The following is a 12,781-nucleotide window of genomic DNA, read 5'->3' on the forward strand; positions in this document are numbered from 1 at the left end:
ACAAATAACAGTGTACAATACCTCATCAGCCCTGAGTGTCATGAAATAATAGTGTCGCCTGTTTTCTCTGTCATACAGCTCTGCTCTTTCCTGGAAATCTCTGTACTCCATCACTTCTCCACAGTATTCCATCACGAACTGATTCCTTTTAAGAAAAGGAGCTTTAGTATAAAATTAATGCGATGAAAAGTAAGACAATATACAGTTAAATAAAAAAAAAGACCAAAGATGTAAACAGCAAATGCAAACTCTAGGAAATGCAGTCAGAAGATCCTGAATGCAGAAGCACAGGCAGAGCACTTCAGTGTGTGTTTGGGTAAAGGGGCCAGTTTGCAACTCAGGTAATGTTTCTACAGATCAGTATCTCCTTTCCCATTACATGTGCATGCAGTACTGTAATTTAAGTAAAGTAAAAATGAGGAATGTCTAAAGATTGTCTCTAGACTCTGGTGTAATCAGATTAGAAATCGAGCTGATCAGACCATTCAATTGTGTCTTTCTGGTCAAAATTTAATGATCTGCCATCTTTGTTAACTTGGGCAGATCGAGTTGGAGTGCATCTTGAAATTTTACAGTGATCTGGCGAGAAGTCAATTGCTATAGAAACTCGATCATTCATTGTTTCCTGGTTTAGTGTGTTCTCAGGAAGGAGATGGTTTGCACAGATTTTCCAGCAGAATGACAATCACAGATTTGGTGTTTTAAAGGCAGGTACAAGAGTTGGATTGGATCAACTCAATACATGTAGCTCACCTCGGATCACCGCTAAAAAATGATAAGGCCTCAAAAAAATCACCCTAGCCCTAACCTTGGTAAAACTGGCACAAATGTTGGATAGTTTTGGCTTACATGTACATGAACATGTACAAAACCGTTTTTCGCTCAATCCGAGGTGAGCGATCCAAGGTTAATCTGGTCTGACTTTTGTTCCTGCCTATGTTATAATCTTGTAAATCTTCCCTCAATCTTTTCCCATATTTGTTGAAGCTGTAAAGCTATATCTTTTTCTGAAATTTTTTTCGAGATTTGTTTGTGAGTGGATTAAGCCAAATTCACTACATGTACAGGGGTATGATGCCAATCATTTAAAATACTATCAGTTCTGCCTGTCTTAAAAGTAGAGTTTGCAGATAAGACGATGCAAAACAAACTTACGGTTCAAGATCTTCAAGAGTCCTTAATCCCCACCCTTTCTTGTAGGTTTTTAAAACTTCAACTTTTACTTTGCAGCCCTGCAGAAATTTGTAGATAAAAACTGCGAAATCAAATTATTCAACATGACAACAAACCATTAGGTATTTCTGGGCTTAATCAGCCCTTACTTTTTATGCATTATTTTGTGCAAATACCGCTTTAAAAGAGCTACATACTGTAATAATAAGAATGTTTCAAAGAAGTTTAACATTTTCACACTTTCTCGGTAGAGGGAATTCATACATCATGAAAATGCATGCTACCAGAAAATATGAGCCTCTAAAAGTCGCGACGCATGCATTATTGGAAGGTTTTCCTGCTACATGTAGAAATGCCCAATTTCTTCAGTTTTCAGGCAATATTTGCAGACTGGTTTACCCCTTAACAGACACACTTTTTGCAAACAAGCTGTTACTTCTACGAAGTGCGCAGGCAGATCGCATCAATGGGTTTTCGCACTTTATGAAGAATGCTGCCAGAACACTTAAAGGCTTGCACTTCCTGATACCTCAAGATTCAGTACGTGCACTTTTGCTCTTGCATGCTGTGCATATTCAGTTCAGTAAATCACTCAAAATATCTGCCATTAAGCTTAATTAAAGAACAGAGCTCTAGTGCTGTTGAAGCACCAATCTTAATTCCAAAATATAGCTGTCTGACTGGCAATGCTAACCTGTTGGAAGCGTTTATTGCTACATGTTACTCCGCAAGTACATCTGCTGTTACTGTTAAAATAAAAATAAACCCCTTCAGCCTTAATCAAAATACATAATGACCCCAACTCTATTTCTATTTCTATTATCACTTCTATTTCTTATGACGAGAATCTGATTTTAAATCAGGAGATTTCGGTGTGTCCTACAATGTAGGTGATCAGTTCATTCATTCTCATGACCTAAATGTTCGATCCAACATTGATGTTATGAGGCAAAATAAGATTCCAGTCTCTTGTAGAGGTTAAGAGATTCCCCGGCGTGCATTTTTTAATGCAGTGATGAGAAGGGAAGAGTGAAGCTTTCCAATGCAAAGGGGGCTCACATTTGGTTTGCCTACATTTACGAGTAGTATCACAGGGCTCGAGATTTTAAAAAAAATCCAGTCGCAATTTTGCAACAAGATCCGAATTTTATTCGTAATTTCGCAAATTTAAGTGACAAAATTGTCACACTGTATTAAATGTGCTGCCAGTGGTTAAACAAATCAAAATACGAGCCTGTAATACTTGTGTGAAAAGAAACTGCCGAAAATGGTGAACAATTTCTTGAGAAAATGCTTTTTGTATGTAACATCGCATGTAAATTACACTATAACTTGTGCTCCATATCTTCAGATTGAAAGAAAATCTATGGGGAGAAACAATGATTAATTTTTGTCATTTGTTTATTTACTTTACCAAAAGTAGCGGCAAAGTGGCAACTAGCTAACCCTTTTATTTTGAAAGGGCAAAGGTAGAAAACTAGACTCAAAAAACGACTCCTCCAGCCCTGAGTAAGAAATGTCTATATGTGTATATATCAGTGCTGGCTACATGTTCCAGACACCTATCTCCATTTACCCTGTGAGCAGTTGGTTTCTCCTACCCTTCCTGAGAGAGAAACCACTGCAAGCAACCATCAGTTTCTTTGAGTGAGCTGCCGTCCAGCGCCAAGGACAAATAAATTAAAATTGAACCAGTAAAACGAGTTAGTAAGCTTGTTTTGGCGCTTGCGCATGTGTTTAGCTACATAACTGCTGCCTTTGGGTGAGCCTGCTACATAGAGATTACATAATTTTCCCTCGAAATAAAACGAGGTGATATCAAATGCATCACGTGGGGTGTGACATACTTTGCACATGCTCAATGGAAAATCAAATGGTTGCTCGGAGCAGTTTCTCTCTCGGGAAGCATAAGAGAAACCAACTGCTCGCAGTCTAATCTCCATTTGGACTAAGCACAAAACCAAGGGTATCAATAAAATTTGAAATTAGTTGCAGGTTTGAGTTGAGAAACCGACTGTTGTCATTGCTCAAAAGTAAGTTACCACCCTGTTGTGAGACGAGAGTCTCATCTCGCGAGTCGGTTCGAAAAACTGTAAGTGTCTGCATGAACGAAAACTTTTCCGAAGACTAGCATGTTCACGAAGAAGCTCACGCTCCAAAATGGAGCACCTGACTCTAAAAATGTAATGGAAAAATTAATGCGGTTGGTGCATGACAGTGTATTATTGTGAAACTCTTGCATTCCAAATGTGTGTCGAGATTCAAACCACGACTCTGCGTGTAAAAACTGTTAATTGATCGATTTCTTCAGTAAATAAGCTTTAATCCATCGAACTGTCATAAAAAATTGCCTTTCAAATTCAAGTTTATTGGGCTCCAATTGAAGAGAACATTGCGACAAAACTGATGCACATTTAGCTTATATTAATTTACCTTGTATAACGTGAACTTTGAGAGTAAGTGGTTTGAAAAATATTTAATGACAAAACTTGTGTGAAAATGACTTCAAAATGCGTTCTCTAGTTATTGTTATTGTTATTGTACTTTGACAATATAAATTTGTTGGCTACTTTTTTGGGTTTTTCTTCTTTCTTTCTTGGTGGAATTGGATATCTTGGAAAGCCATGGGCAGAAGAAACACAAAAAAACTCATGTGCAATAAATCCTTCAAACTAAAAAGAGTCAATTAATCACCATGCATATTTTGCCTACTAAACGGAATAGTTGATCTGTTGGCATTTCAATTATGTGATAAAAGGTCTGAAAACGCAATGTCGCAAATTTGTTGTCGTAATTGACAAATTTTTGCAACGGGAAAAAAGGCTGGATGTAAAGACATTTAGTTTAGTTTTTGTTCTAGTCTTGAGTTGAATTAGAAAGCGATGGAAATATTTAATACACCATTACCTTGTAAATAAAGTTTTAGGTGTGGGTAATGTTAGAACTATTCTCTATCTTTGTACGCCAGAATGCAAATTTTTAGTATAATTACCAAATCATCTAGCAAAAACACAATGTATCCGAATTCACTTTATTTCACACGGCGATTTTAGGCGTCTGACCATTCTGACTAGAATTTCACAGAGATCTGTTTACAACGCCACCACAGTAAAAACATGAAACGTTACTCAATTGACATGATTTCTAATTCGGTTTTAACAGTATTTTAATTTTGATTTTAGTTTCATGCTCGACAAGAGCGTCGTTTTGTGGTTTAAATTACGGCTGTCGGACTTTTATCATAATTTATGCCAATCTTGCCACTTCAGTGATTCTTGCGAGACGAGTGAATCGTCTCTTGAGATGAGAGTCTCGTCTCTCGTCTCGTGAGAAGCAAGATGAGACTGGTAACTTACTTTTGAGGGGTACTGTACTTCAATTTAGGAGAAAAAAGTCAAGCCGATTTCACTGAGTGAAGTAGCCAATGCTTTTTGTTGGCTGTCAGCACTTATTGAAACCACTGCAGGGGAAGGAGCAGTGACATGTAATCACAACAAAAACAAAGCAAAATGTCACAAAATATACCATTCAATCATAAGAAGTCTATTGAGGCAATTTTCCCCACAGCCGATAAAACCATCCTGATCTAAAGACAGAGAAAAACAATGTTATTTTTATAATAATAATAATAATTTTATTGCCGTAGTTTTTCAGTTACAAGGCGCAGCATTTCTTCTCAAAGAAATTGCTTGTTGGCTCCAAATGTGATCTAAACTCAAGCTGCATCTTACAGTGGAGTATCTTCTCGAAACAAAACCTGTGCAGTCCTTTGCCGCCATCTTGTACGTTAAACTTGCCCCAGTCTTCCACAAAAGCATGTCCCATGATACATGTATGTTTGTTGACTGTAACTCAAGCATTCCTTTACAGTAATTATGTTGTTGCGTTGTTGTTAAATGAGCCCGTACAACAAAAGAACTATCACATGAGGATTTGGTTGCTATGAGACCGTCGTGCATGCTCAAAATAATGAGTTTTGACCCACCGCAGAGGTCTCTTTACCCATACTCATCAACCCAGGGAACACAAAAGAAAAGACACCTCTACAATGCAGTTAATTGCCTGGAACCACTCCAGTTGAGACGTGAATAATCATCAACACATTCACCTGCTTCATAGGTGCAGTCACATTGCATTTTCCGAACTTCCTTGTTGACCCTCGTTTTTCTGTAAAACAGTAATCTTAGTAAGTGACCTGTGTAACATAACGGCCTTTTCATGATTAGCATGTTCACACTAGCTATACATGTAAATCTTAACTTCAGGGGTGGCTCTTAACTACCAAGCCATTGCTATGGACCCCTTCAATTAGTCATTTCTTGAATTCTTTTAACTCTATGGTAATCCTTTTTTGCCAAGTGTGTTCTATTTGAGTCATTGCGCACCGTGTCTGAATTTCGTGTAACACGAAATTACCTACAGACATGTAAATATCTGATATGTTGTTTCCCGCATGATTCGCCTGAGTGCCTTTAGCCAATCACATCATGTATTTGGACAAGTCATCATTTGAAAAACAAACACAAACAACCGCAACATTTGACTTTTGGGTGAAGGTGGGCCTTTAACATTCCTTTCTATGGTTCGACTCGCAACCATATTATTTTGATAACTCATGTGACCAAAACAGAAAAGGCCTAAAAAACTCAGCAAGTTAACTATGTTTTTAATGCAACAGTATGAGAGCATTCTAACACAAAATCTGTAGAATGGATTTTGAAAGAAATTCTCTCTCAAAAAGATTATGACGCCATAAGGCCCTCCTTTGATACATTTTTTGTCCAAATAGAAATTCCATGCTTTCTGTAGTTAAGTGCAACCCACCTAAAGTTACTCCTTATTTACAGTATATTTATTCCCTTGTTTTCATTACAATTGTCATTATTACATTGTTAACTGAATAGAGTGTAAGGTGAAGTACTAGATTTATATCCCATATGAACCATGTGAGCGTTAGCCCTACTGATGGAAATGGGCCCACACAAGGACAGAGAAAAACTCTGACCAGGGTGGGAATTGAACCCACGACCTTCAGTTACGTTTATAGAAACGTTGGCCGTGTAGCACTTATATTTTAAACTGAGTTAACTCTTCACACGGCCAACGTTTCTATAAACGTAACCTTTCCTTGTACTTGTACATGTTCATTGCCATGACTTTAACATCTTCAGTTCCCACGGCCTGCTCCCGTCTGACCTTCTAGGTCAGTCGGTAGAGCGGCGGAGATCTAACCTGAAGGTCGTGGGTTCAATTCCCACTCTGGTCAGAGTTTTTCTCTGTCCTTGTGTGGGCCCATTTCCATCAGTAGGGCTAACGCTCACATGGTTCATATGGGATATAAATCTAGCACTTCACCTTACACTCTATTCAGTTAACTCTATTATTACATTGTATTATCACTGACTCATTAAGGCAGCTGATTAGAGAGCGAGCAGGCAGGGGTTTCAATAGAAGCCAGTTACCGGCGGTATACCGCCGCCTGCTTTGCCTCACACCGCCACCTAGTTTGTCTTGATTTTCACTAAAAATGCTATCATAAACTTGTCAAACTACCGCCTTCAATGGGCTATCACGGACGGCTATTTCAGAAGTTATTGAAACCCCTGAGCAGGGGTGGCCAGGCTTTGATTCCCAGACTTGGCCTCACAAGTAGGTTGAGTTTGTTGGTTCTCTACTCTGCTTCAAGTGGTTATTCTCCGTGGGGTACTCCAGGTTTCCCCTCTCCTCAAAAACCAATTATTGTTAGAGCATTAAAAATTCCACTCCAACATGAAAACGATTTTTATAGCTCAAATGGACAAATCATTTGAGGGTACGATAGAAAACCATGTAATAGAGTGTTTTCATGTGACGTCACAGCGGCCGCGCTAATCCTCTGGGAATTGAGCTCTATTATCATGCAAAGGTTTTCTTTTGTTTTGGTGGAAAAACAAGGTTACTGATCATGTGAGTTAAAACACTCTATAGATCAAGCTCAGGTAGGATGTGTAAGGTTACCATAGCAACTTTATATTTAATTAGGAAAAAGTATAAAAAGTTCATGCTTAAAATGTCACATCGAAGGAACTAGAAAAATCAGCTCTACCGTACTACTGTAAAATTATCCAAAAAAAATTACCATACAGAATATCTTTTTAGTTTTTTACCTACAAAGATTCCCCCACCCCCAAATAGGTGACATCAGATGTTTTTCAGAGTTTCCATCTTATGTTAAGAAAAATGATGCGAAAAATTTATACATAAAAGATATTTTTGAAAAGCCATTAAACGAAAGAAAATACATGTAAATAATTATTAGTAAAATGTTTTCACCAGAGAAGCTGGGATGTCAACTTTCTTTTTATTTTTCAGACCATTTGAAGCTCACACCATTCTCGTACCCAAGCCTTATGAGACACAAAACTACATTGGTCTGCCTCAATGTACTTCACCAATAAAAGACTGCCGCTGAAAATACTACTTCACCTGTCAAACAAATATTCATTCTCCTCAACATGCTCATAATAAGGAGGTTGGTACTCTTCTGTTGATGAAATGACATGTTCTCCTGATATCTAGGAGAAAAGGACAATAAAATATGGCTGTTCAAACAGTGGATAACAAAAATTCTATCAGTAGTTGACCACTTATTATAACAAAGAGACCTTGCATGCCCTACGTAATTTTTTATTTATAGAGATGGCACCCATGTAGCATTATGTCTCCAGGCTCTGTTTCCTATACATTTTTGGCAAAATTAATTTATGCTAAAAGACATCCCAGACAAAGCGGTATAGAATGAGACAGAGAATATTAAATTACCTCATCCTCACTGTTGGACCTAAGAATAAAAAAAAACTGTCTTCAGATTGTGAGAAGTATAAAGTCAAAAGTTCCTTTTTAGAAAAAGGCATTGAAACACAGAATGCTTGTTGATCTACATGAACCAAACAGAGAGTGCTGGATCATTCATCTATACAAAGGAAAGTTATTATTTGAAGGGGACATAGTTTTAAATAATTGGAAGCAGATGTTGTTGACCCTCTCATCCCTGGCACCCAAAGGCTGCCCCTGATAAGTAAAATCGTCTGGCATTAAACAGAGTAAAATCTATAGGTGTCTTTGGAGGGAATGGCCATGGGTTAACCCATTTGACTCCTAGAAGTGAGACAATAGATTTTACTCTGTCTAACCACAGACGACTTTACTCATCAACGGGGGTGGTCAGGAGTCATTGGGTCATAACACACTACATCGACGTCCACTCCAAAACTGTGCCCCCTTTAAATAATAATAATAATAATGATAGTAAAAAAGCAAAGCCAAAATAAATTTTATGTCACTAAAGATGTGTTTCATTTATTGTTTTGGTCTTGCCATTCCATGATTGGCTTCATACAGACAGTTGTTGTTTTGCATTTACCCCAAGAGCACTTCCGCAGATGTACTGGTGGATAGAGAAAAGTGATGGTGTAGCACCAGTAATATACTAAAAGGACCAGATGCTAACGTTGCTGTTGTTGTTGAAAGGGGTGGTTTTCACTAGTGACGCAAGTATAAGAAAAAGCCACATACACGGACACAAGCCAAGGAGGGCTTTAATCATAAGTACCGGTACCTTTTCTTAGGACAAGAAACTATCATTACCGGTAAATATGGGTACTTTTTCAGGTGTCTGAGTAGGCTGCTGATGCCTAAACTTACATTGCTGATGAAAACCATCCTTTAAATTATTTTGAATCCCAGAAATGTTCAAGTGCATATGCAACATCCTTCAAAGCCTGACAACTTGAATGTTAAAGAACATGTATTGTCCTCTTTTAATCAAATTCACTGAACTTCCAATGGTCTCCTTACAGAGGCTATGTTATGTTACTTTAGGGCATTTAGGGGAAATCTTTAGTTAATCACCAGTTAAAAATTGAAAATCAGGTAATGTGGAATTCCTTTACTGATGAAATTATTGTTATATCACAAACAAGATGATTCTGCATAAGCAAAGACGACATCAATTTTATCCAGGCAATTTGCCATCAACTTGAAAAACGTCAGGGCGACTTTTTTTGAACTTTTTTCAAGATTACCCAAATGAAATCCATTTCAGTCTTGTCCATTTGTGTCCATCCACTCTTCTCCTTCCTTTTGCTGTATTCATTTCTTTTAAGTTTTTCAACAGTTTTAAGTGGTTATTGCAATGTTTCATTGTGGGTCATTGTACTTTTTGGGCATTTTGGGTGTCATGAAATTATTTTGCCCCTTTAAATTAACATTAAAAATCCTCAACAACTCGACCGAGTGAGTGCAGATTGTGTTCTTGAAGCGGCATCGTTTGCAGAACGAGGTATACAACAATATGCCCCATTCACATGCAAAGAAGTGGCACGGTATTCTGCAGTTTAGCTAAAAATCTCATACAGATCTAAGTTAAAAATAACAGGTCAACCTCAAAGTTAAAGGGCATCTTCCTTCCGGATCAACCGTGACAATCGCCACGGAAAGGATCTGGCTGCCCACAAAAAATAACCACAAGTGCTGTCGCGAGGCGGATTAACTTGAATTTCAGCCATGCATACCGCATGGAAAAAGTGAAAATGAGCGAAATCGCTGATGTATTGCAAAACGAAAAGCGAATTGCACTTACAACGGATCAAAGGTTCAAAATGCGGCATTGGGAAATGTACATGGTTACTCGAAGAAGCCATGCAAATGAGTTTGCATGCATGTTAAATTTTAAACAACCTGCTGGAGTATATTTCAATTAAAATAAGACATTTGTGGACCCGATTCGACATGTTTGGGGCCACTTAAATTACTGCCAAATACGCGTGAATGAAATATTGTGTTTAGAACGTGTGGCGGTAGTGCCTTGCATAGAAACCCACACTGGGTGGATTTCACACGACAAACGACAACAGAGGTGTCTTGGCTATGCACGCACACCTCGATCGAGAGGATTTACTCTGATTTATTCGAATTTAATATTTTGTCCAACTCACCCACAGTCATCTGAGTTTCCAGAGCGATCAGGTCTGTCGTCCGCACTCATACTTATTCTAAAACAAGTTTTGTAAAATTCAGATCGCCAGTTGGAAAAGGAAAGGTGTCGTGTGCTAGTAAACACAATGCAGACTAACAAAACCTGAACCGTGACAGCTCTGCAAAACGATTTTGTTCCAAGATATCACCTTACGGCTTTTTTCTACTCTGGTAGAAATAACTTGACATTTTTCCCTTCCGCGTTCCAAAGAACAGCACTACGCTACAATCCATGTCATAATAACGGTAAAAGAAGCAGAATCACATCAGCTCACATCGCGCCCCTTGGTGCATAGAACGCTCACCGAAGTGTTGGTGCATACGGGATATTGATGCGCCTGCCACGTGTTGTAATTGGTCCAGCCGCCAACCGAACTTGGGAGAGTCACGACTTTTCATCAAGTAAATGTTTATCTTCTTGTCACTCAAAATCTCCTTGCACAGACATCAAAAATGAATTTTTAGCGCTTTCGTGCATTATCTGTAAAATGCCTTTTTTTCGGTACATGTCAACCCATCACAAAAAGAGCGTAAGAGTTTTTTTATGCTTCTTACAGCTTTGTTTGCACAATTTGATTCTTTTAATTCTTCTTTCCGCGTGCACGAGAGAATGTGCGGGTTTTGAAGGGTTTGTGGTCCCTCGTCCCTCTCGATCACCATCTTCGAAACAATCGGTTTGCACTTTAATGAGAGAGATTTATGGTGATAAATAATTCACAAAATATTGAAATGCAGGTCAATCATCCGTAAAAGCAGATAACGTAGTCTACGACGACTGCCACCTGTAAATATGGATCATGTATTTTCTGAGAGATAAGCGAATCTTTTCACCTAAACGAGACGAGTACAAGGCGAGGTTCACCCTCTCAAAACGTTACAAGCATGAGTGGTTTGACTGGGGACTTGTCGCCGTTACAAGAAAAGTCCCTAGAGGAACTTAAAGATATGTTAACAGCTGAAACTACAGCTGATGAGGTAAGCAAGAGAAGAGTTAACTGTCCTGGCGATCGCTACTGCCAGCTCTTAATTTTCGCCGGAGAGAATCCTCTACTCTTGAAAATAACATAACAGGTAATTATTTATCTTTTTAACTTTCAACTATTTGATTTAATGACTTACGCTCACAATTTGTCTCACTTTATTATGAATGAAAATCCTGGCTTTATTATTTAAATTTACCTTATAAAAGAAGTGTTATGTTTGTATTAGTAATATATTTTTAACGAATATCAAGTTAAAACTAATGCATGTAGTTGCAATTCTACGTGCAACAAATTTAACATTCTTGTTCCACACCCTTGAACAAGTTCCACTCTGACATTTGAATCCCTGCTGACGAATCTCAAGGGATTTCTTAGGTTCTGCAGCTGTTTGTACAGATTTAGGACAACAAATAAACAAATTGTGATAGGGATCAAATATATTTTCGTTTATTTTAATAAGCCATTGATTGGTACGTGCGATCGATGTTGAATGTTGCATGTGTTGTCACTTGACTTCGAGCTGTTATTCAAGTTAACTGGTTAGAGTTTTGTTCAAAACAATTCTGGAAAATTCTATTATCTTTCTTCCAAACATTGCAAACATTGAGAGTCTAAGGTACTTTTGTATCTCTGTTACATTAGGTAATTTTGTAGCAAAACTGATGATGGCTATATAACTTACCAATTTGAACACATGCTTTTACATATACATTACGTAAGTCTGGTGTTTTAATTTTGTGATTTGGTGACAGTCAAGGTTTTCAAATCGCCATAGTTTGATGACTCACCTTCAGTGCAAACGTAATTTTTGAAATGTTAAAAGAATAGTAGTTTATAACTCTAATTCAGAGGTTATAGCTTGGAGATTCTGTTTTATTTTTAATGTCATGCAGTGACGATGGCATAATTTGCGTGAAGTGCATATCACAACTTTTACAAATCGGGTTTGTATAAAGCTACGTTAAATCTCTTGTGCATATTTTTTCCCCAAACTAGAGCTCCCTTCCTTTGGATTAAAAAGGAATAATAATTATAACTTTATTATTAGTTTCTCTGAATTTGCCATATGTGTAACAAAATAGTAATTTATTATTAACCAGTTTGCAAGTCAGCCATTTTGTCACATGAACATCTTGTGACACAGTCTGTCATTTGTACACAGCAATTTTTTTTCAGTGTTCATATCAACATTGATGAAATAGCTGAAAAGAAACTAGGGAAGATCTTAACATTATTAATATTAATAATTGTTATATGTTCAACCTTGAAAATTTCATGCAGAATAAATATTAATTGTCTTAATTTTGTTCAAAATTTAAACTGCATATTTATTTATTTGACCAGGTTTTCCACAAACTTAGTTACAAATAATGTATAGTGGGAGGCAAAGGTCACTGTAAAATATAAGATAGTGTATACTATTATTATTATTATTATTATTATTATATAAGCTTTATTTATTTCAAATTATCAGTAAAAATACACACACTGAAAAAACCAAATAAAGAACTCTAAAACAAGTATTAGGCTTATAGAGATACAAATACTAGTACTAATTCTAATAATAGCAATAATAGTTATTTTTTTAAAAAAATTCTCATTTTCTATAA

General features: G+C 37.2%; 2 protein-coding genes across 3 annotated transcripts in view; one reads left to right on the top strand and one right to left on the bottom strand.

Moving 5' to 3' along the window:
• Positions 1 to 10,502, bottom strand: part of LOC137984365 (histone-lysine N-methyltransferase SETD2-like) — a 40,767-nt gene extending 30,265 nt beyond the window's left edge. Inside the window, exons 1-9 of one of the 2 annotated variants that reach the window (XM_068831538.1) lie at positions 10,338 to 10,502; positions 10,149 to 10,205; positions 7,975 to 7,993; positions 7,639 to 7,727; positions 5,282 to 5,340; positions 4,699 to 4,759; positions 1,868 to 1,919; positions 1,156 to 1,232; positions 22 to 145 (exon numbers count right to left, since the gene is read on the bottom strand). In XM_068831538.1, coding sequence (XP_068687639.1) covers positions 22 to 145; positions 1,156 to 1,232; positions 1,868 to 1,919; positions 4,699 to 4,759; positions 5,282 to 5,340; positions 7,639 to 7,727; positions 7,975 to 7,993; positions 10,149 to 10,198 — 531 coding nt within the window. In that variant the 5' untranslated portion in view covers positions 10,199 to 10,205; positions 10,338 to 10,502. The remainder of the gene's footprint in view (positions 1 to 21; positions 146 to 1,155; positions 1,233 to 1,867; positions 1,920 to 4,698; positions 4,760 to 5,281; positions 5,341 to 7,638; positions 7,728 to 7,974; positions 7,994 to 10,148; positions 10,206 to 10,337) is intronic. The other variant, XM_068831537.1, reaches the window with a different exon arrangement.
• A 348-nt stretch (positions 10,503 to 10,850) lies between these two features.
• Positions 10,851 to 12,781, top strand: part of LOC137984896 (uncharacterized) — a 31,574-nt gene continuing 29,643 nt past the window's right edge. The window contains exon 1 of the mRNA XM_068832235.1: positions 10,851 to 11,163. Within this exon, the coding sequence (XP_068688336.1) occupies positions 11,071 to 11,163 (93 nt within the window). The 5' untranslated portion in view covers positions 10,851 to 11,070. The remainder of the gene's footprint in view (positions 11,164 to 12,781) is intronic.

The sequence above is a fragment of the Montipora foliosa genome, chromosome 14 (genome assembly GCF_036669935.1).
Source record: "Montipora foliosa isolate CH-2021 chromosome 14, ASM3666993v2, whole genome shotgun sequence".
Lineage (NCBI taxonomy): Eukaryota > Metazoa > Cnidaria > Anthozoa > Scleractinia > Acroporidae > Montipora > Montipora foliosa.